Here is a 25,394-nt window from a genome sequence, read left to right on the forward strand (position 1 = left end):
GGGTTCACTGAGAGTGACCCCACTGGCATGAAACTCAAACAGGCCCGCCCTATTGAGATACATGACAACACCTACGCCCACAAGGCTAATACTACCCGACCTGAGTAAAATTACTCTCGGGGACTCTTACAGTAGGTGCACTCTGAGCGCCCCAACTGTTAGCAGTCGACCATATTATTTACGGATCTGACCAAGGCAAAGACAATATGCGTAAAGACAACTGCCGGTGCAAGCACTCGACAGAAGTCTCGGGGACTACACCCACTGGGTTCACTCAGAGTGAACCCATTACAAACATCATACGGTATCCGAGCACACCCAGTGGGTTACAAGAGAAAAGTAAATACTTACTATCCCACTTACTCGGATATCGTCCCGCAGCTCCAAGCTCCTCTGGTACAAGGATGCGATGGAGTCGTACGCCTTCTTGGCTTCTCCCGCCATCAGCTCCGCCTGCACCATGGACCCCTTGGCCGCTCCCACCTGATCCTCCGGGAGGCGCTGGACGTTGAACCCGACATTTCACGGGCCTGGCATCGTTGGAAGCTCCTTGGGCATCCCAAGGCCCGCTCCAGTCGGTTCAACAGCCACCAGCGCCTCCACAGTCGGCGGCACGTCCGCGGCGAGAGCAGTAACTGGCGGGACAGCCTCAAGAACAGGCTCCGCAGCTTGCTCAGGTCTCCCTGGTCACCCTCATCCACATAAATCTCCCCTACCAGACCGAACGGTGCGAGATCTCAGGAAAAGAAAGGGGCAAGACCGAAGACAGAATTCGCGATGCGATAATATAAAACTTTCGGAATCGCTACAACGCACCTGGCTGGGACGAGACGACGTTGTCCGCGTCCGTGGGATCATCCTCCTGGCGCGCCGGAGAGGTGGCAGAGGTGGAAACCCTGTCGAGTGAAATTCATTCGACCATCAAACAGGAGTTCAAGCGAATATCAGAAGAGGAACAATGCACTTACGTTGAGGTGACGGGTACAGTGACCCTCATCCGCGGCAAAGCCTTCCGAGGTTTAGATCCGCTCGGTTTAGCCACCTTGGAAGGCTGACCCGCAGGCTCAACAGCAACGTCCCTGGTCCTCTTGGTGCTCCGAGCACTCGAGACCACGGGAACAGTGGGCGGAGCACTCAAGGATGCCGGAGGGGCCGAAGGAACTGCAGGTTCATGTCGGCGCTTGGTTCGGTGCTCCGGCAGCGGGGGCGGCGAATCCTGCTCTTCGTCTTCCTCCTCCTCCTTACTAGACTCTTCCACCGTTTCCCCGCTGTCGGAGACGTACTCGACACTCTCCACGCTGCCCTCCTGGCTGCCCTCCTCCTCCTCCTCGGCCTGGTTCCCGTTCGAGACAGGGAAAAACCAGTCGGTCCACTTCTGCATAGAATACGGTTGGTGACATCAGACGCCAGGCAGAGATTCAAGAAAACAATAAAACTAAGACAGATACGTGCACTCGACAAATGGTACTCACCTGGTTCGGAGGAGGATTGTCCGCGTAGAAAGCCCTCACTCGCCGAGACCCTCTGGGGTTCTCGCAGGCGCCTGTGATCTAGAGCACCCACGACGCCACCGTCTCCTCGGTCACGCCCAAGACGTTGGTCCGAGTGGAGTCTTCGGGCCCCGTGTAGTGCCACATGGCGTGGTCGCGAGCTTGCAGTGGTTGTATGCGCCGACCGAGGAAAATCTCCAGCAAATCTATGCCGGTGACCCCCCCCCTTCTGACGATGTCTGCGAGTGCGTCGACCAGAGGCTGGATGTCGACCTTCTCCGCCTTCGTGAGCGCAAGCTGCTTAGGCGGAGCGGGTCGATCTAGGCTAAAGGGAGGCAACCCTGTTGTGGCATTCGGGCAGGCAACGTCCTGGCAGTAGAACCACGTCGACTGCCAGTTCCTAACCGACTCCATCAGCTGAAGGGCAGGATAACTACTCCTACTCTTCTTCTGGAAACCTAAGCCTCCGCAGAGCTGGAGAAGGTGTGTCTTATCATCCGACTAGTGGAGTCGTTTGATAGTTTGGGATCTAGCAGAGAAAATATGTTTGAACAGCCCCCAATGGGGGGACAGCCGAGAAGCACTCGCACAGGACTATGAAAGCAGAGAGATGAGCTATAGCATTCGGGGGAAAGTGGTGAAGCTGCGCCCTGAAGTGGTTCATGATGCCTTTGAAGAAAGGATGCGGGGGCAGAGAGAAACCTCGATATACGTGGCTGAGCAGCAGGACGCGCTCCCCCTCCCGAGGCGCCGGCTCGATCTTATCCTCCGCCGGCAGCCTCCACGACTTGTGCACGATCATTCCATGCTCCACCAGTTGTAGCAGATCCCCCTCCGTCACCGTGGAGGGGAGGAAGTCTCCCTGGATCCACCCCGCCGGCAACGCTCGCCGCCGCCGCCGAGCAGGAGCCGCCGCCTTCCCCTTCTTCTTCTTCGCCTCCAGCTTGCTGGTCTGTCCCTTGGTCATGGCGGAAGCTGCGGGTCCGCGAAGGGGAAGGAAAAGGAGGAAGCTTGGGTGCGCATGGGGTGGCGAGAGGAGCGTAGAAAGAAAGGGCAAGAGGTCCAGCGAGCGTAATGAGAAAACCCTCGCCGCTCGGGTTTAAGTAAGGTTCTGACTGTGTCACTGGCGGGTGGCCCCGAAACCTTATCCCCCGACCAACCGCGGCGATATAAGTAGAGAAGATGAAGGCGCGAGAATCGAGGCGTCATGCTCTACTCGAGCGCGATGGCGTCATCCCCGCTGAGCGCGCGGTAACCGAAATTTGAGGATCCCGGAAAATCCGCCGCTGTCAGTTGACTGGTCACGTCAGAAGATGCCGTGGAAGCACTCGGTTTCCGACAGTTTGTTTCGCAACTATTTCCACTCGGATCATTGATCAGAGAAGATAAAATGGATCGAGGCAAACAACGCCAAAGTCACATCCGTTTGAGTCGGATCCAAACTTCGAGCATCGCTTCGTCGTTCCAACCCCAATCCATTCGGGGACTAATGATGGGGTTATAGTCCTAGGGTAGGGTCATAGGCCTGCCCTAAAGGTCCAACCCAAGGACTACCCCTCACAAGGGACAAGGCCCTTAGTCAGTTCCGACTGAACTAAGGAGTTCCATTCATCCAGTCGGTAATAGATCCTCGACCGTCCAGTCGAAGATCAGCATTCGGAGTTTATCAAACTAACCGACTGGATTCCACTCTGCGCATCGTAACCCCCCTGGAGGGAAACGGTCATACATTTCCATATGCCTTAATTAGCATTTAGGACGTACGTTACCTGTAACGTAGACATTTATTCGCCACTACTCCACCCCTGTGCACCGAACCGTTGTGGAGGGCAGCGCACTCTATATAAGCCACCCTCCCCCCTCTGGTGCAGGGGTTAGCAATTCACTGTATTCGATATTCCACTCGACAACAAGCTCCCTGAGCACTGAGACGTAGGGCTATTACCTCCACCGTAGAGGGGCCTGAACTCATACAACCTCGCCGTAGCTAAAGCTCTGCCCATTCCTTTCGTACCCTACTCATCTACTGTGAGGCTTATACCCACAACGAGGGATGTCAATTTGAGTGGGAGTTCTTAAGTAATATGATTAACTGAACTCATTATCATGAACATAGTCAAAATTTCTTTGCAAATTATGTTGTAGCTTGCGCTCTAGCTCTACTATTTTTGATATGTTCTTAGAGAAAAGTTAGTTGAAAGATGATAGTTGCAATTATGCAGACTAGGTTCGTTAACTGAGGATTGTCCTCATTGCTGCAAAGAAGGCTTATGTCCTTAATGCACCACTCGGTGTTCTAAACCCCGAGCGTCGTATATAGATGTTGTGAACATCTCACATACATGTTTTTGATGACTACATGATAGTTCAGTGCATAATGCTTAATCGGCTTAGAATTGAGGCGTCGAAGACGTTTCAAACATCGCGGGACATATGAGATGTTCCAAGAGATGAAATTGGTATTTCAGGATCATGCCCGTGTTGAGAGGTAGACCTCCGACAAGATTCTTTGTCTACAAAGTAAGGGATAGAAGCTCAATCATTGAGCATGTGCTTAGATTGTCTGGGTACTACAATCGCTTGAATCGAGTGGGAGTTGATCTTCCAGATAAGATAGTGATTGGCATATTTCTCCAAAGTCACTGCCACCAAGCTACAGAGCTTCGTGATGAACCATAACATATCAGGGATATATATGATGATCCTTGAGCTATTCACGATCTTTGACACCGTGAAGGTAGAAATCAAGTACGAGCATCAAGTGTTGATGGTTAGTAAAACCACTAGTTTTGAGAAGAGCAAGGGTTAAAAGGGATACTTTATGAAATGGCAAACCAGTTGCCATGCTAGTAAATAAATCCAAGGTTGAAGCCAAACCTGAGACTAAGAACTTCTATTATGAGGGGAACGGTCGCTGAAGCAGAACTACCCTAGTTACTTGGTAGATGAGAAAGCTGGAAAAGTCCACAAAAGTATATTGGATATACATGATATTGATGTGTACTTTACTGCTACTCCTAGTAGCACCGAGGTATTCGATACCGGTTCAGTTGCTAAGTGTTAGTAATTCGAAACAAAAACTACGAAATAAATAGAGACTAGCTAAAGGCGAGATGATGATGTGTGTTGGAAGTGTTTCCAAGGTTGATGTGATCACCATCGCATGCTCCCTCTACTTTCAAGATTAGTGTTGAACCTAAATGTTATTTTTTAGTTGAGAATGAACATGATTGTGTTTATTGCAATACAACTATTCATTTATAGAGAATAATGGTTATTCTGTTTACTTGAATAATACCTTCAATGGTCATGCACCTAATATGAATGGTTTATTGAATCTTGATCATAATATTACACATGTTCATAATATTTGATGCCAAAAGATACAAAGTATTAATGATAGCACCACTTACTTGTGGCACTGCTGGTTCAGTCATATTGGTGTAAAACACATGAAGAAGCTCCATACTGATGGATCTTTGAACTCACCTTTTTTGAATCATTTGAGACATGCGAACCATGCCTATTGGTGTAAACGCATGAAGAAACTCCATGCATATGGATCATTTGGACTCACATGATTTTGAATCACTTGAGACATGCAAATCATGCCACATGGGCAAGATGACTGAAGGCCTCGTTTTCCAGTGAGATGGAACAAGAAAGTAACTTATTGGAAGTAATACATTTTGATGTATGCAGTCCAATGAGTGCTGAGGCACGCAGTGGATATCGTTATATTCTTACTTCATAGATGATTTGACTAAATACTAGTATATTTACTCGATGAAACACAAGTCTGAATTATTGAAAGGTTCAAGTAATTTCAGAGTGAAGTTGAAGATCGTCGTGACAAGAGGATGAAATGTCTACAATATGATCGTAAAGCGGAATATCTGAGTTGCGAGTTTGGTACACATTTAAGACAATGTGGAATTTTTTTTCACAACTAATGCCACTTGGAACACCATAGTGTGATGGTGTGTACGAACATCGTAGCCGCGCCCTATTAAGATATGGTGCATACTATGATGTCTCTTATCGAATTAGCACTATTGTTTTGGGGTTATGCATTGGAGACAACAACATTCACTTTAAATAGGGCACCACATAGTTCCGTTGAGATCACACCGTATGAACTATGGTTTGGAGAAACCTAAGCTATCGTTTCTTAAAATTTTGGGGCTACGATGCTTATAACCAAAGGCTTCAACTAGATAAGATCGAACCCAAAGCGGATAAATGCATCTACATAGGATACCCAAAATAGTTGGGTTACCTCCTATCTTAGATCCGAAAGCAAAGTGTTTGTTTTAGAAAACGGGTTCTTTCTCGAGAAAGAGTTTCTCTCGAAAGAATTGAGTGGGAGGATGGTGGAACTTGATGAGGTTGTTGAACCAACACTTCAACCAGAGACTAGAAGGGCGCAGTAAGCTGTTCCTGTGGCGCCTACACGAGTTCAAGTGGAAGACAATGATGGTGATCATGAAGCTTCGTATCAAGTTACTACCAAACCTCGTAGGCCGACAAGGATACAAACTGCTCGAGAGTGGCACGGTAATCCTGTCTTGGAGGTCATGTTGCTCGACAACAATGAACCTATGAGCTATGAGCGATGGTGGGCCCGGATTATGACAAATGGCTGGAGGCCATGCAATCCGAGAGATGATCCATGTATGAAAACAAAGTGTGGACTTTGGAAGAACTACTTGATAGTCGTGAGACTATTGAGTACAGATGGATCTTTAAAAGGAAGACATGTGATGATGGTGAATGTCACCATTTAAGAAAGCTCGACTTGTTGCAAAGAGGTTTCCGACAAGTTCAAGGAGTTGACAACGATGAGATTTTCTCACTCGTAGTGATGCTAAAAGTTTGTTGGAATTATGTTAGCAGTTGCTGCATTTTTCAACTATGAAATCTTGTAGATGGATGTCAAAACATTGTTTACTCGACGGTTTCCTTGAGGAAAGGTTGTATGTGACACAAATAGAAGGTTTTGTTGATCGTAAGGATGCTAACAAGTATGCAAGGTCCAGCGATCCTTCTAAGGACTGGAGTAAGCATCTCGGAGTTGGATTATGCGCTTTGATAAGATGAACAAAGCTTTTGGCTTTATACAATGTTTATGAGAAACTTGTATTTCCAAGGAAGTGAGTGGGATCACTATAGAATTTCTGATGAGTATATGTGGTAGACATATTGTTAATCGGAAATGATGTAGAATTTCTGGAAAGTTTACAGGGTTGCTTGAAAAAGTGTTTTTCAAAGGAAAACCTGGATTGAGCTACTTGAACATTGAACATCAATGTCTATAGAGATTGATCAAGACGCTTGATAAAACTTTCAATGAAATGCATGCCTTGACAAGTTTTTGAAGGAGTTCAAAATAGATCGGCAAAGAAGGAGTTCTTGGCTGTGTTGTAAGGTATGAATTTGAGGAAGATTCAAATCCCGACCACGCAGAAGAAAGAGAAAGGACGAAGGTCGTTCCCTATGCATTAACTGTATGCTCTATAGTGTGCTATGCTGTGTGCCGCACCTGATGTGTGCCTCGCCATGAATTTGTCAAGGGGTACGAAAGTGAACCACGAGTGGATTACTGGACAACGGTCAATAATTATCCTTAGTAACTAGTGGACTAAGGAATTTTTCTCGATTATGAAGGTGATAAAAGAGTTCGTCGTAAAGAGTTACGTCGATGCAAGCTATGACACTAATCCAGATGACTTTGAGTAGTAAACCGGATTCGTATAGTGGAGCGTTCATTTGGAATAGTTCCAAATGGCATGTTGGTAGCAGCACCTACAGGATGACATAGAGATTTGTAAAGTACACACAGATATGAAAGGTTCAGGCCCCTTGACTAGAAACCTCTCTCACAAGCAAACATGATCAAACCCAGAACTGTATGGGTGTTAGATTCATTACAATCACATAGTGATGTGAACTAGATTATTGACTCTAGTGCAAGTGGGAGACTGTTGGAAATATGTCCTAGAGGCAATAATAAATTGTTTATTATTATATTTCCTTGTTCATGATAATCGTTTATTATCCCTCTATAATTGCATTGAATGGAAACACAAATACATGTGTGGATACATAGACAAAATACTGTTCCTAGTAAGCCTCTAGTTGACTAGCTCGTTGATCAAAGATGGTTAAGGTTTCCTAGCCATAGACAAGTATTGTCACTTGATAACAGGATCACATCATTAGGAGAATGATGTGATGGACAAGTCCCAAACTATAAATGTAGCATGTGATGGTGTTATTTTGTTGCTACTGTTTTCTGCATGTCAAGTATACATTCCTATGACCATGAGATCATGTAACTCACTACCACCGGAGGAATGCCTTGTGTGTATCAAACGTCGCAACGTTACTAGGTGACTATAAAGCTGTTCTACAGGTATCTCCGAAGGTGTCCGTTGAGTTAGCATGGATCAAGACTGAGATTTGTCAATCCGTATGACAGAGAGGTATCTCGGGGCCCACTCTCTAATACAACATTACAAACAATACTTGCAAGCAATATGACTAAAGAGTTAGTCACAGGATCTTGTATTACTGAACGAGTAAAGAGACTTGCCAGTAACGAGATTGAAATAGGTATGGAGATACCGACGATCGAATCTCGGGCAAGTAACATACCGAAGGACAAAGGGAATGATATACGAGATTAACTGAATCCTTGACATAGAGGTTCAACCGATAAGATCTTCATAGAATATGTAGGATCCAATATGGGCATCCAGGTCCCGCTATTGGATATTGACCCGAGGGTGTCTTGGTGACATCTAATAGTTCTCGAACTCACAGGGTATGCACACTTAAGGTTCGCTGATGTTTCGATATAGCTGAATTATTGATGTTGGTAGCCAAAGGTTGTTCGGAGTCCCGGATGAGATCCCGGACGTCACGAGGGTTTCCGAAATGGTCCGGAGACAAAGATTGCTATTTGGGAAGTATCCATTTGCCTTCCGGAAGGTTTTCAGGCATTACCGAAAAAGTACCGGGAGTGATGAATGGGCTCCGGAGTTCTGCCGGGAGGGGACACTTACCCGGGAGGAGATCAAAAGGGGCCCAAGGGTGGCGCACCTGTCCCTAGTGGGCTGGTGGCCAGCCCAAGAGGGCCTAGGTCGGCCGAACAGAGGAGAAAAGGAAAGGAGAGGAGGCAAACCGAATTGGGGAAGTAGGACTCCTTCCAATTGGAGTTGGAGGAGGACTCCTCCCTCTCCCTCGTGCCCGGTCGAAACCCTAGGGTTTTACCTAGGGCGCCGCCTCCTCCCTCTCCCTCGTGCTCGGTCGAAACCCTAGGGTTTTGCCTAGGGCGCCGCCTCCTCCCTCCCACCTATATATAGTGGAGGTGAGAGAGGCTTTTTGCACTCAAGCCAGAGTGCAGCCCTCTCTCCCTCCACCACTTCAGGACCCCCATAGCTAGATTGGACCGGCACGACGAAGCCCAGCCGGAGTAGCTCCACCACCATCACCGCCACGCCATCGCGCCAGAGAATTCAGCTACCTCTTCGCCCCTCTTGCTGGATCAAGATGGCGGAGATCTTCACCGACTGTACGTGTGCTGAACGCGGAGGTCCCGTCCGTTCGGTACTAGATCGGGACGGAGTTTGTGGGACGTTTGTGATTCAGATCGTGAAGACGTTCGACTTCATCAACCACGTTTCTTAACGCTTCTCGCTTAGCGATCTACAAGGGTATGTGGATCCGTTCTCCCCTCTCGTAGATGATCATCACCATAATTGGTATTGCGTGTGCATATGATTTTTTTTTGTTTTCCATGCAACGTTCCTCAACATTCCATGCATGAGACGAGATCCGAGTTGATGGATTGGGAGATCTCTAAGTTGGATCCGGTGTCCGCCATGCCGAAAAAGGTCGGAGATAACCGAAACGGAGTTTGGGGGTGGAATGGATAGGGTTTCGTCTATGATGCGGACATGAATGGATATCTATGGGTTGACATGGGCTAGCGTGGGATAGATCAGACATGACGTGTCCGGGCGTCTCATATGAGGGATGTTAGTTAGTCCGGACATATTGTCCTGATTTTATGACATGTGTGTCATTAATTATACCGAATGTCCGAACGTATACGAGATGTTTGAGGAGTACGGATGTAGATGCAACAATATTGTGTCCGTGATAGGAAACACGTCAAAACTGGTTGGGTTTGGACTTGGAGAAGGAGAACACAAACCCCCACGCGTGCTACAGTGCCACTCATCATCAGAGTCAGGAGCGAATTCTGCTCAAACAGAAGAGTCAGGAACGAATTAATCAGACGGCGCTTTAAGTGCGCATCAAATTATTTCCCACAAGGTACATATGCCCAGCGGATTGGAGTTAGACCCGTATCCGTCCCCAACCGCCCCCATTGAAACCTCTTCTTCCTCCAAACAAAAAAGCTCAATCGTCACAGTATTCTACTCCGACTCCGCACCTGTCACTCACGCTGCCTCCGTGACCTCGCTCCCTCTGCCCCTATATACCCGAGTCGCCGATTACTCGACATCATTGTTGTTCCCTCCTTCCGCCAATCGATCGTCCCTCTATCTATATCGTCCAAGTCAGGTCTCCGCGCTGGGTGGGGACGTATCGAAACGATGGAGGACTTCGTGCTGAGCTACGTGGTGACCGGGCTGGCCTTTTGGTCGACGGCGTTCCTGGTGATGCGGGCGCTGATGCCGAAGCGCTCCTACGAGTTCTGCAACCGCGCCGTCTCCACCATGCACGCCGTCGCTGCCGTCTGCATGGCCTGCCTCTCCGTGGAGGACTGGTCCTGCCCCGTCTGCCCCCTCAACGCCCCCTCCTCGCCGCGCCAGGTACGCACCGCCAACCGCACGCCGCTGCGCTCGCTGATCCGTGATACACGCGCGTGCATGCACTGACTCCTTCCTCCTTACTGTACGTACGTACGTGTGTCCGTGGAAGCAACAGATGAAGTCCCTGGCGGTGACGCTGTCGTACATGATCTACGACGCCGTGTGCAGCCATCTCAACGGTGACGTCCGGCTCGACAACACCGTGCACCACCTGGTCAGCATCGTCGGCATCGGCGCCGGCCTCGCCTACCAGAGGTGCGGCACGGAGATGATGGCGTGCATGTTCATCACGGAGATCTCCAGCCCGCTGCTGCACCTCAGGGAGATGCTCAAGGAGCTCGGCATCAAGGACACGGACCTCAACCTCCTCGTCGACGTACACAGACCTCAACCTCTTCTTCCACCCTCCCTCCCTCCCTCCTTCTCTCGTCCGCTGTGAACTGTACTATAATTAACTATATGTTTCTATTCTCCCCGTGTACGTGCAGATTCTATTTGCGGCGACCTTTTCGGTGGGACGGATGGTTGGTGGACCGTACCTCACCTACGTCACCTTGACAACAGACTACCCCATCCTCATCAAGGTATTGTAACCGAGCAATGCTAGACCCACGTACGTGAGGATCTTACGTAAAGAATGATGCGAAGGTAATTTATTGGATAAAGATTAGTGGCTGGGGCCCACCCCCGACTGAAATGAGGGGGCAGAAAAGATTAGTGAAGAAAGATTACGTAGGGTGTAGCATTGCTCGGTTTATGCTTAGGTGTCCTCTTTCTATTGGGGTTAATTAGAAAAGGGCCCCACCCGTTTGAAATCAGGAGCAAAAATGCTACACCTATGTACAACTACGTGTTGTTACGTAATCTTCCTTCACTAATCTTTTCTGTCCCCTGATTTCAGTCGGGGGTGGGCCCTAGCCACTAATCCTTATACAATAAATTACCTTCACATCATTCTTTACGTAAGATCCTCACATAAGTTTACATGGGTCTAGCATTGCTCAATCAGGAGGGGGAGAGATTATTTAAGAAAGTTAAGTAACATTACGTAAAAGTTTTACGTAACTGTAGCCATACGCTCAGAATAACCAAACAAATAACAAATCTTCCGCCGTTCCGCTCCCTATCGATTTGGAACCCAAATCTCAACTTCACCTCTATTTTCTTGGCCAAAAAAGAAAGCCATACCTGTTTCAAGCGCCAGCTATTTCCAACCCTTTTCTGTATGTATTCATGCTTACTGATTTCCTTTTCTGTTATACCTATTATTTTCTGATTCCTAGGCGATGGCTGCGGGTTTGCAACTGGTAAGCGCCTACTGGTTCTTGAGGATCCTCAGGATGGTCAGGTACAAGCTCGGGAAGAAGAGGCCGGCGGCGGCGGCGGCGACCAAGGTCAATGCAAAGTGATCGATCCATGTATATACATATCTTGCATGCAACCTTGAGCAGATTACTTGCTTTCTGGCGGGATGAGATCGATCGGTCGTTTGTATGTACAAACACGTTGTGTTTGCGCGATTCTAGCTAAGAGAAAAGGATCATTCATGTAGCATATCTACTGTTGTTCCATTGACAAGCATCTTTTCAACAAAGGATGCATATACATATACGCTGTAGCAATTCAATTTCATTCTTGTGCAGAAACAGTTCCGATCCTACTGCTTGCCTCCTGACTGTCATAGAGGATTTCAAACTTCTCTTCTTACTGCTTATAATACTTGCTAGATTGGATTATTCTTGTTACAACCTAGTAAATGCAGGGAAAAACAACGCCATAATGCCGTTTTGGTGTATAATTTGAATGTGTCAATTGCACCTGCATTTTTTTAGACCGCCATGATGTGCCCTCTCTGGTTGTGCGTAGCTGCAGGGCTACTTGCGTTGACCGTTTACGGTTCTTTTGGACTCTTATTAGTTTGTTATATATGGTACGCGCTTGCGGGAGTGATCGGGCAATGCCTCAAACAAAAAGAACTACATCCATATATCTCATCACTACTAGAAAAAGCCTATTAGTAGCTTGGATTTACCCATATCAGTGGCGTCGGTGGTAGCGCTACTACCAACCCTACTGGTAAGTACGCTTAGCAGTACCAGCGCTACTGCTAATATTCCTGCTTTAAAGAATTTAGTTCCCCTTCTACGTATTTGTGCATGTTCTATACAGTAGTTTCATCATATCATAATAAACATACATTATTCTTATCACATCATACACGTACAGTAGCCTCGTCATACCATCGTCATCATCAACATCATCATCCACCCCAAATATCATCACATCTCGAAAATAGCGATACACAAGTCATTTCTCGAATAAATGCAACTGCATGATCATGGCACACACCCACAAGTTTCATCATTTCTATCTAAACCATGATGTAGAAGAGAAGAGCGATCAGTATGAGTAAGAGCGCGACTATGTAGTACTTCTTGAGGCGTCGGTGGTAGCGCTACTACCAACGCTACTCGTAAGTACGCTTAGCAGTAGCGTTGGAAGGTAGACACCAACCAGCGCTATTGCTAATATTTCTGCTTTAAAGAATTTAGTTCCCCTTCTACGTATTTGTGCGTATTCTATACAGTAGTTTCATCATATCATAATAAACATACATTATTCTCATCACATCATACACATATAGTAGTCTCGTCATACCATCGTCATCATCAACATCATCATCCAACCCAAATATCATCACATCTCGAAAATAGCGGTACACAAGTCATTTCTCGAATAAATGCAACTGCATGGTCATGACACACACCCACAAGTTTCATCATCTCTATCTAAACCATGATGTAGAAGAGAAGAGCGATTGGTATGAGTACGAGCGCGACTATGTAGTACTTCTTGAGGCACCGATTTTGCTTCCTCTCTTGCCGTAGCATCCACCTCAAGTAACTATTTTCCACTTCGCCTCTGCTATTGAACCCTGTGTGACTAGCGTCCGAGTACCTGTCCACCTGGGCCTAAGCGGCTGGCTAGTGGTCGTACACTTCTGAAACCCTCCCAATGAATATGGCGTAGCAGTCCTTCGCCATCTCTGATCTATGTACTTGCATTGTAAGTTGATGAATTCAACGATAATATGCAACATAATGTACTTGAGAAACACAAAGATGCATAGTTAGCAAAATACAAGCAACCTATAGTAAACATTAATAACGAAGTTCCTCATACCCAAACGAATTAACTAGAGCAATCTACGCTAGTTCATACCCAAACTAATTAACTAGAGCGATCTACGCTAGTTCATCCACCCGCCAAGACAGTAGTACTAATTAAACATACACATTGTCATCGTCAATCACTCCTCCATGTCGGCGCTACAATCTTCATAGTCAGGGAGGAAGCACCCGAGCTTCGTGAAAGGCTTTAGGTCTAGACACTGAGCGAGTAGCAGTGCTCGGACATTCTTCCGCCTCATTGGCCCATGGTAGAGCATCCCTCTGTGTTCGAGGACCTCCTTCATGATCACTTGGGTAGTTCACACTGTACGTGATAAAACTCAGCTGGGATTCGATGATCCGGTGTCCTTCCTACGCTTGTGGCCCAGTTGACAGTCTCGACATCGCTGGAAGCAGCTGACATGCGAAGGCGTTGATTATCCCTTGTGTACTCGATCATGTGATGCATGAGGTAGAATCCATCAGCCTGACTATCGTTCGGTTGCTGAATGCAGCAGAAGTCGTCTTATGGCCGAAAGTCGGCCCTTTATTCCTGTACTTTTTCACCTTGATATATCCACCAGTAAGGTTGAAGGTTAAAATGACACTATCGAGAACACTCTTTATGTGCGTGTAATCCCTTTTCTTGATGTTCTTCATTGAGTCCAAGTATAGAGCATGGGAGTATTGTGGGTACAAACAGATGAGGACGGCGCCCCCCTCCCCCCCCCCTGTTGCGCAAAATAAGTACACCTTAAATTAGCCTCCATGCTTGCAAATGAATGATTAAAACTTACGGAAGGATATTCGCGGATGACTTACATGGGATGATAAGGCAGGAGAACCGTTTCCTTGTCCTTATTAGCGATCATGAACTCAGCGATGTACTTGCTCGCATAGTCACGGTGCTCTTTGGAGACTGCCAAGAAGCTCTCGTGCATATAGTACGGGTCCGCGACGCAGATATTGAAAGGACGTGGATGTTACTTAGAGGGGGGTGAACATGGGCTTTAAAATAATCACGGTTTAGGATTGAACAAATGCAGAATAAAACTAACGTTTAATATGTGAAGCACAAAACCTAAAACAACTAGGCTCACCTATGTGCACCAACAACTTATGCTAAGTAAGATAAACAACTTTGTGATCGCATGATATATAACAAGAAACAATATGGCTATCACCAAGTAAAGTGCATAAGTAGAGTGCTCGGGTAATTAAGAGATAACCGAGGCACACAGAGACGACAATGTATCCCGAAGTTTACACCATTGCAGAAGCTAATCTCCACTTGGAGCGGTGTGGAGGCACAATGCTCCCCAAGATGGCACTAAGACCACCGTAATCTCCTCACACCCTCGCACAATGCAAGATGTCGTGATCCCACTAAGGGACCCTTGAGGGCGGTCACCGAACCCATACGAACAAGGTTGGGGCAATCTCCATAACTTAATTGGAGGCTCCCAACAGCACCATGAAGCTTCACCACAATGGAATATGGCTTCGAGGTAACCTCAAATGCTCGGGGCAATCTCCACAACCTAATTGGAGACCCCGACGCTTGCCCGGAGATTTACACCGCAATGATTGAGCTCCGAGGCACCACCAAGCTTCTAGGATGCCAAAGCACCCAAGAAGAATAAGCTCAAAGGTACCAAGCACCTAAGAGTAATAAGATTCTCAAACTTTACTTCCACGTATCACCGTGGAGAACTCAAACCACCAAATGCAATGGCAAGGGCACAGGGTGTGCCCAAGTCCTTCTCTTCCAAATCCCACCACAACAACTAATGCTATGGTGGAAAATGAGAGGAAGAACAAAGAAGAACACCAAGAACTCCAAGAACTAGATCCAAGGGTCTCCCGTCACATAGAGGAGAAAGTGATTGGTGGAAATGTGGTTCTAGATCTCCTCTCTCTTTTCCCTCAAAAAGGAGCAAGAATCATTGGAGGGATTGGGAGTTAGCAAGCTCTAAGAAGGTCAACAATGGGGGGCAAAACGAGCTCAAGAGTTGGGGAACCATTGGGGAAGAAAACCCCCTTCAATAGGTCCCCACAAATTTGCTCGTTATGTGCAGAATAACACAAGGTGGTACAACTGGTGATGTGGGCGGTACAACCGGTAAATGTAATATAGCGGTACAACCGGCCCACAACCGCCCAAGAACCGCACCAAAACAGAACCTAATCCAGTGGTTGAGCGGTACATGGCTGGTACAACCTCCAGACCAATTACGGAGCGGTACAACCGCTCCAAACATCGGTTGTACCGGTCGAGCAGTACAACCTCTCTTAGGGGCGGTACAACCTCTTAGTGAAAAACACGCAAGACACAAACATCCATAACTTTCGCATACAAGCTCTAAATTGAGCAAACTCAAGCTTGTTGGATAGCACATGACAAGTACTGTCCAAACAACAAATGGTTATAGCAAGAAGAAGTAGTAGAAAAATGCCAATGATATAGAGATGTGAAACCTCTATGAATGAAGAACCAGCAAAAAACTCCAATATCGAAAGTATCATAGAAGATGCACATGAACTCCGTTTTCAATGAACTCGAGCTTGTCATAAAGATGACCATAAGCTTTGAAACTCACAAATAGAACGACCAAACAAGAACAAATGGTTTGAGCTCTCAACGAACGATACGATCAAGCTGCTCACATGAGAACCCCCTTGACAGTATGGCAATTTATCCTAAAATAGAAAAACCTATCAAGGGTAAACATATACCTTGCACCTAGTCCACTTGAGATAGATGATGATGATCTTGACTTCCTCAAGATGGACCACCTTTCTTGATTGCGCTGACTCGATGAAGACTTGTAAATTGCTCACCCATACTCCACTATGGGTGAGCCACTCTTCAACACATCTTCACAAGTCCATTTCCACCACAATGGACAACAAGCTTCGAGCATGATATCTTTGTGATGCTCCACTTGAACTTGCACACCACACTCTTCCATGGGTTGAATAAGATCTTCCTCTTGATGCAAAGCCATGGAAACACACCTAACCCTACATAGAACTCTCACGAAGACCACGGGTTAGTACACAAAGCGTAATGGACAATGCTTGCCATACCATGGGATCACTTGATCCTTCTTGGTACATCTTGTACGCTTCGTGTGTTGATGAACTTGATTTACTCTTTGACTTAGTCTTGATCAACGACTTGTGTATTTATGACCAATCTTTGGAAAAAACTTTTAATACCACCTTGGTCATCATATAAACTCCTTGAAACCAACAGATGGACTTCAATAAGTGCCTATGGACAAATCCTACATATATAACTTAAGGCAACCATTCGTCCATAGGGATTGTCATCAATTACCAAAACCACATATGAAGAAATATGCTCTAACAATCTCCCCCTTTCTGGTAATTGATGACAATCACTTTCAAGAGAGTTTATATAAGGAAATAAGCATAACCAAGCACACACATGCAAAGCAATAATTCATGTGTATGAGATGAAAATGCTTAAGCAACAAAAGCAAAACTCTCTTAAAAACTCCAAACTAGACTCTCTAAACTTCTCCCCCATTGGCATCGATTGCCAAAATGGACGGAAAGCTTAGAGAGCCACTATAATAGGTGTTCCTCCAAAAAGTGTGTACTTCTCAACAAATGAGTGCAAACAAATACACATATACAGTGATATGTAGTTGGAGGAAAACGAACTATATTGAGGACCCAAAGATTAAAAAAGGGTCATATGGCACAAAGACATACAAAAGAGAGAAGCAAGCAATCAAAACATACCAAAAGGAACAAGAAATCAGATGGTCCTTCGAACCACATGAATAAAAGACATTATGATACGGGCAAAGGAGTGTTTTATCAGAACTAGTGAAGCTCCCAATGATTTGTGCACAATTAGATTTTTTTTGTATTTCATACAAGTGCACAAAATAGGATCGTTACTCCCCCAAAATTAATAAAAACACACAACAAGTGCAAGCAAGTAGATAAGACAATAAGCATATCACTTGCACAAAACATATGGTTGAGCAATATGTAAAAGAGGAAACTTAAGAATAGGCTCAACCAAAATGATGTGTGGGAGTCATCGCAAAGCACTTGAGAAGACTAAGATAAGGATGATAATTACTCATCAACATAGTCTTGATGAAATGAGAAACAAAGTGCAGGACATATCCTTCCCACACACACTACAAGCAAATGGGTTTGCAAGCTTACTAATTAAAAAATTAAGGACCAATGCTTGTGAAAACCCACCAAAGAGTGCATCAATATGCAAGGATATATGATCCACACTCAAAACAAATCCTTTCAGAAAACCACAAAAAACTAAAAAGGAAAATGCAACGGTGGACGTGAAAGAAAAGAGGATATCAATTAGAGATGTAACTTCTCTCATGTGTGAAAGATTCTAGGTAGGAGACAATCATGATGATATATATCTACAAAGAAGTATGTACACACGAAATTGTTACAAGAAGGAACAAACAAGATATCCAAAAGGAAGTCATAAATATACCAATAAGATCTTTGCTTAGAAGCATAGCACGTACATAAATGAACGTCCAACTTATGAACATCAAAGACATCACAACTAGCAATAAGGCATGATCGTTGGGATGCTTTGAGAAAGGAAACAAGTACCACAAGAACGAATCAAGAAATTCATGCAATGATGCAACTCACAAATGGTTGGATACAAGAAATGTATGCATGAAGTAGATACTTGTTACCGGGATAGCATATGGATTGATGTAGTAGATAATGGCTCATCAATCATCCTAGCTTGGATCCAATAAGTCCTTGGTGTCAACACCTTCCTTATAGGTGAGCCGAGCATCCAATGCATCTCCAATTGTTCCTAGAATAACAACACAAACAAAATGCTGCCCAAACTCATTGGGAGCAAAGAGTTAGAAAACCAAAACTACATAGGAACTCCACATGAATACGTGCATATAGATATGAAATTGAATTTCATGCACACTTTAGCAAATTTATGACCGGGTGGAGTTTCCCCTATATATTGGGTCAAAGAAAGAAACATGCCAAAGAAGGTACATATAGAAAATATGCATGCTCAAGGCTTTGAAAAATCAAATCAACACATAGTTGATACAACACCAAAAGGCAAGGTATCAAGTGAGAATAAAATACCAAACAATTTTTTTATCACTTTAAGGATACCAATTAAAGGATACATCAAGGAATGTGATATACTTTGACACATTCCAAATAAAAGGAAACAAGATACGAATTGAAGGAAAACAAACAAGAGGTATCAAGTTCCCAAAAGAGAACTAGGTTCCAAAAAAACCAAACCCTCGACAAATTTTCATGATGGCACAAAGCACCATAAAGATAAATACTTGCCTCCCACGAACGCATGCTTGATGGGGGTCAAAAGATTTTATGACAAACGCATAAAGAGAGTGTTCTAAAGAAAATAGGATAGCTCCCCCAAGGGATGTGCATTATATAGAATTTAGATTTAAATACAAAATGCACAAGATGGGTCATCAATTTCTCTATATCTATTGAAACACTAGACATGTTGAAAACGATCCACAAGAGGCAAGGAAGACAAGCAATACACAAAATCCAATGTAAAAATGATTAGCAATTTCTACCTAATGAAGGGAATACCAATTGTCAAAGGACAAGAAGTATTGGGAAATAATTCCCATTGGTAGATTGCAAATATATCTAACATCATCTTTACACCAAAAACACAAGCAAATGACACTTATAGAGCTAACATGCCACCTAGGAACAAGGTAATTTACAATATCAACACTTAGTGACAATATCTCAAATGTACACATTTTCTAGGCTTGTAATATGCACATATCATATTACTCCCCCATAATGTGATAACCCAACATTTAATAACAAGGTACAAAACCACAACATGCACAGGGGCAAGTAACTAACAACGTAACCAATTTAAGTACAAGTTACTGTAAGGAGGCACATTGGATATAAGATAGAAACTCGATAATCCAAATGACTTGGCTTGAGATAATATGAATGATGAAGATCCCTTAATTCTTCATAATTTAGAAAAGTCTACAATGCCCTCCAACATCACCTATTGATAAAGTTTGAGCTTTTGGGTCCCCAACCAAGTTGGGTCCTAAGAGGTTAGTCACAATAGCCTTGGCTACCCAAAGGTTCTTTTCTTGACACCACTTTGAGTACCAACAAACTTGGCAAACGCATTGCCGACCTTATCCTTCCCAAGAGAATAGATATAATCAATAATGATTGGGTTGGATAAGTTACCATTCGTGCATGAAGAAGAGAAGTGACCTTTATCACTACATAACTAGCAACATCTACCCTTTACTTTCTTCTCAATTGATTTCTCAATTTTAGGAGCGTTTGCTTGGGTCTTCTTGGGAAGATGCCTTTCTTCAACTATTGGTTGAGCATGTAATTGAACTTGTGTCTGCTTCCCTTGTTGCTTGTGACTCTGCAACTTCTTCTTCAATGGGAAAGATATAACATGATGCCCTTAAATCTTGCATTTGAAGCAAACAATCTTGGCCGAGTTATTGATTTGTTCTTGGCCCTTCTTATCGTTGGTCTTGGACTTCTTCTTATTGGAGTTGAATCCAAGTACACCTTTGTTATTTGGGTATTTTTGCCCACACAAGATATTGTTGAGTATGGACATCCCTTCATGAATATTTTCCAAGTGTTTCTTCAAAGAAGCGACTTGGGACTTGAGCTCTTTGATTTCCTCTACATGGTTAGTATCAACACAAGTACTAGAGGAAGTATAAGCATCATTATTAGAGCAACAAGGCAAGGAAAGTAATTCATCACAAGATGTAGCAACATTATGAGTAGATGAATTACGAGGAGTAACACATGGCAGTATAGCATTTTGACTAGAAGTAGTGCTAATGTCCACATGTGGCTCACTTGATGTTACCTTTGTAGTAATAGCCTCATGAGCTAATTTTAGCATATTATGGGATACTAGGAGGTCATCATGATAGCTTGTGAGCATTGTATGACTTTCTTCCAATTTCCCATAGTTGCTAGATAGCAACTCAAGTTGAGCCCTTAGCTCAACATTCTCCTTTAATATGGATGCTTCACAAGAAATAGAGTTAGAAGCACAAGTATCATTATTAACAACAAGAGAAGAAGGCAACTTGGCAAAATCATTTGCATACGAGGCTCCAAGTTGAGCATGAGACTCAGTGAGTTCGATGAGCGAACTCTTAATAGCCCTTGAGCCATTTTCGAGGTGCTCATAGTCCTCAAGGAGTTTAGCATAAGCAACTTAGAGCTTATCATTTTTAGTTCTAAAATCATTAGCCACCTCGAGAGCTCTATCATGGGATTCCTTTAATCTAGATAATTCTAGAGCAAAGGTCTCCTCAACAGATTCCTTGGTAGTTTGTTCATTTTCAAGAGCTTGGGATAGCTCCGCTATCTCATTAGCGGAATCACGTTCATGACCTTCCATTGTCTCAGTGGTGGCCTCATGCTCCTCGAGATGAGATTGCAACTCCTCAATATATTTGTTGCCCTCAATGGCAATAGACATGATTTCCATGAAGTTGGAACGAGCAAGATTATTCTTATGAAGAGCTTTAAAAATCATTTCACCCTTAAGTTTTAAGGATGCAATACTATCACTCTCTTCATCATTATCCTCATCCACATTATCATCCACATCATCATCATGAGATATATTGGGATTCAAAGTAGGAGTTACCTTTGAAGCCTTAGCCATAAGGCAAAAGTGAAAAACAATATATGATGATGTAGAATCCCTTGAAGCATCATTCAAGGCCACATCTTGTTCCATGGAGTGATGGATTTCCTCTACATTGTTAGCACAACAACTCGAGGAAATATAAACATTTTTATCATGGCAACAAGATATAGAAAGAATATCATCATGAGATTTAGTCAACAATTTTTACATGATATGCAAGGACTATCAACACAAGCATGTAAAACATTTACAGTGCTCGAAGTGTTAACACCCAAAGATGAAGCATTCCAATAAGGTAGTGATGAAGGATCATCAACAATAAGCCCACTATCATCATTGCAATGATCGCCACTACTCACAATATCATTACCTTGTGTAAATCCACATGTAGGTGAAGTAGATGAAGTTGAGAATACAAAACGACCGTAGGTGGAGGGAGAACAATCATCCCTATAAATCTTGGACACACCATATTTATCTTGAAGCTTTGTCCACAACTCATGAGCATCCTAGATGCCTTGAGTTGAAATATAACTACATTGCTCAAAGCGTCAAAAAGCACATTAGAATCTTTACATTGAGATAAGAGTTTTTCTCATCCTCTAATTTTTTTTTTTTGAGAATCCTTTAGAGGAGAAAACCCCATATCTACAATTCGCTCTAAATTTGGGTCCATGACCCTGAAGAGATTAAGCATGCAAATTAACCAAACATCAAAATTTGTGCCATTGAAACTAAGAGTGTGAGAGAATCCTAATCTCCTAGTCGGCATCCTTAGTCTCTAGGTGCTAAAACATAATAATGAGAGACCTAGATACGATACCAACTGAAAGGATGTGGATGTCGCCTCGAGGGCGGTGAGTAGGCGCTTTACAATAATTATGGTTTAGGCTTGAACAAATATGAAATAAAACAAACGTTTAATTTGTCAAGAACAAAACCCAAAACAACTAGGCTCACCTATGTGAACCAACAACTTATGCTAAGCAAGATAGACAACTATGTGATAACAAGATATATAACAAGAAACAATATGCCTATCACCAAGCGAAGTGTATAAGTAAAGGGCTCGGGTAAGAGATAACCGAAGCATGCGGGACGATGACGTATCCTGAACTTCACACACTTGCGGATGCTTATCTCCTTTTGGAGCGGTGTGGAGGCACAATTCTCCCCAAGATGACAGTAAGGCCACTGTAATTTCCTCACGCCCTCCCACAATGCAAGATGCCGTGATTCCACTAAAGGATCCTTGAGGGCGGTCACCAAACCCGTACAAACAAGGTTGGGGAAATCTACACAACTTAGTTGGAGGCTCCCAACAACACCATGAAGCTTCACCACAATGGAATATGGCTTCGAGGTAACCTCAAATGCTCGGGGCAATCTTCACAACCTAATTGGGGACCCAACGCTTGCCCGGAGCTTTACACCACAATGATTGAGCTCTGAAGCATCACCAAGCTTCTAGGATGATAAAGCACCCAAGAAGAACAAGCTCTAAGGTAAAAAGTACCCAAGAGTAATAAGCTTCTCAAACATTACTTCCACGTATCACCGTTGAGAACTTAAACCTATGCACCAAACCCAATGGCAAGGGCGCATGGAGTGCCCTGGTCCTTCTCTTCCAAATCCCACCACAATAACTAATGCTATGGCGGAAAATGAGAGGAAGAACAAAGAAGAACACCAAGAACTCCAAGAACTAGATCCAAGGGGTTCCCCTCACATAGAGGACAAAGTGATTGGTGGAAATGTAGATCTAGATCTCCTTTCTCTTTTCCAGCAAAAAGGAGCAATAATCATTGGAGGGATTGAGAGTTAGCAAGCTCTAAGGTCATAAATGGGGGTCCAAACGAGCTCAAGAGTTGGGGAACCATTGGGGAAGAAGACCCCCTTAAATAGGACCCTACAAATCTGCCCATTATGTGCAAAATAACACAGGGGCGGTACAACTAGTGATGTGGGCTGTACAACCAGTAAATGTAATATATCGGTACAACCGGCCCACAACGGCCCAAGAATCGCTCCAATAAAGAACCTAGTCCGGTGGTAGAACGGTACATGGCTGGTACAACTTGTGGAGCAATTCTGGAGCAGTACAACTGCTCCAAACACCGGTTGTACCGGTCGAGCGATACAACCTCTTAGTGAAAAACTGGTAAGAGAAAAACAACCATAACTTTCGCATACGAGCTCCGAATTGAGCAAACTCAAGCTTGTTGGATAGCATACGACAAGTACTATCCAAACAAAGAATGGTTATATAAATAAGAGGTAGTAGAAAAATGCCAATGATATAGAGATGTGAAACCTCTATGAATGACGAACCGGTAAAAACTCCAACATTGAAAACATCATAGTAGATGCACATGTACTTCGTTTTCGATGAACTCGAGCTTGTCATAAAAATGACCATAAGGTCTAAATATCACAAATAGAACCATCAAACAATAACTAAGAAAGATGATGCAAGGATGCAAATGGTTTGAGCTCTCAACGAACGATACGATCAAGCTACTCACTCCAGAGCTCCCCTTAACAGTAAGGCAATCTATCCTAAAATAGAAAAACTTATCAAGGGCAAACCTGTACCTTACACCTAGTCCAGTTGAGATAGATGATGATGATATTGAGTTCCTCAAGATAGACCACCTTCCTTGATTGCGCTGACTCGATGAAGACTTGTAAATTGCTGCCCATACTCCACTTTGGGTGGGCCACTCTTCAGCACATCTTCACAAGTCCATTGCCACCACAATGGACGACAAGGTTCAAGCATGATATCTTCATGATGCTCCACTTGAACTTGCACACCACAATCTTCCATGGGTTGAATGAGATCTTCCTCTTGACGCAAACCCATGGAAACACACCTAACCCTACATAGAACTCTCACGAAGACCATGGGTTAGTACAGAAAGCGTAATGGATCATGTTTTCCATACCATGTGATCACTTGATCCTTCTTGGTACATCTTGTACACTTTGTGCGTTGATCAACTTGATTTACTCTTTGATTTGGTCTTGATCAACCTTGTGTATTTATGACCAAATTTTGGATAAAACCTTGAATACCACCTTGGTCATCATATAAACTCCTTGAAACCAACAGATGGACTTCAAGAAGTGCCTATGGAAAAATCCTACAAATATAACTTAAGGCAAACATTAGTACATAGGGATTGTCATCAATTACCAAAACCACATATGAAGAAATATGCTCTAATAGATATATTCTATGTTCTCGCGCGTGATGATGTAGTTGAGATACAACGCATACAAGCGGATGAACTGAAAATCCATCTTGGTCATGCGGAACATGTCGTAGATGTAGTCCAATCGCAGGATGAACTTATCCGCATGCCATGTATCGAGGTATGACCTCGAACTCGGAACCTGGGCCGCATAAAGCGAGTATCCTGGATTTTCCGAGATGAGAAAGCTTTTCTTTCTGGCTAGCACAACATAATGAAGTCTCCTTAGATCATTGTTCAGTATGTTCTCTAGCGCTTTCTGAGGTAGTATCGGGTGGCCGGTGACATGGAAACACTCCGCACCTACGACAAGTATTGAATCTACCTCTCGGGGCTTCATAGGTGGCTGGCTGCTTGAAGCATCTTTGGCTCCTTTGCTTGTTGGCAGGTGGCGGTAGTGAGCCCGCCATACCTTCCCTAACCACGACCTTGAGTGTCGTCGGGCTAATCAGTGGACGACCCTCGCGTTGTTCTTGCTGGGTAGAGGCGGCATTTGGAGGCATATCATGCGAGGATCGCATGAAGAGAGACTTTTTGCAATTTTACTTAGGACGTTCTGGCTCCGGCATATCATGCGGCATCAAGTCATCTCCATGCTCATAACTTGAGTCATAGGCACGAGCATCGTGATAGCCGGCATTGATATACTGGTTAGGGTCATCATCATCATCGTGCGCCAATCCATTTAGGGGTCTCGTCGTCATTGACTCATACTGGAAGAGGCAAATCCTCGAAGCCCACTTTGACACTAGCCATGCAAACTTTGAAGATGCTATGGGGCATCTGCCGGATGTGGAGCATGCGGTCCTTCGGCTTCACGATCGTTGCCTTTCCCACATCCACCTTCTGGCTGTTGATGTCATATAGTAGGGTGCACTGGGTTTCATAGGCCTGCGAAG

At 44.4% G+C, this 25,394-nt stretch overlaps 1 protein-coding gene across 1 annotated transcript; it reads left to right on the plus strand.

The window, feature by feature from the left end:
• Positions 1-9,865: 9,865 nt before the first annotated feature.
• Positions 9,866-11,968, plus strand: LOC123443443 (TLC domain-containing protein 5-like). Its single transcript, XM_045119810.1, has 4 exons — positions 9,866-10,336; positions 10,452-10,712; positions 10,825-10,920; positions 11,620-11,968. The coding sequence occupies exons 1-4, from the start codon at positions 10,118-10,120 to the stop codon at positions 11,743-11,745; spliced, it is 702 nt and encodes a 233-aa protein (XP_044975745.1). The 5' UTR covers positions 9,866-10,117; the 3' UTR covers positions 11,746-11,968.
• The last annotated feature ends 13,426 nt before the right edge of the window (positions 11,969-25,394 follow it).

Source organism: Hordeum vulgare, chromosome 3H (genome assembly GCF_904849725.1).
Source record: "Hordeum vulgare subsp. vulgare chromosome 3H, MorexV3_pseudomolecules_assembly, whole genome shotgun sequence".
In the NCBI taxonomy this organism is placed as follows: Eukaryota; Viridiplantae; Streptophyta; class Magnoliopsida; order Poales; family Poaceae; genus Hordeum; species Hordeum vulgare.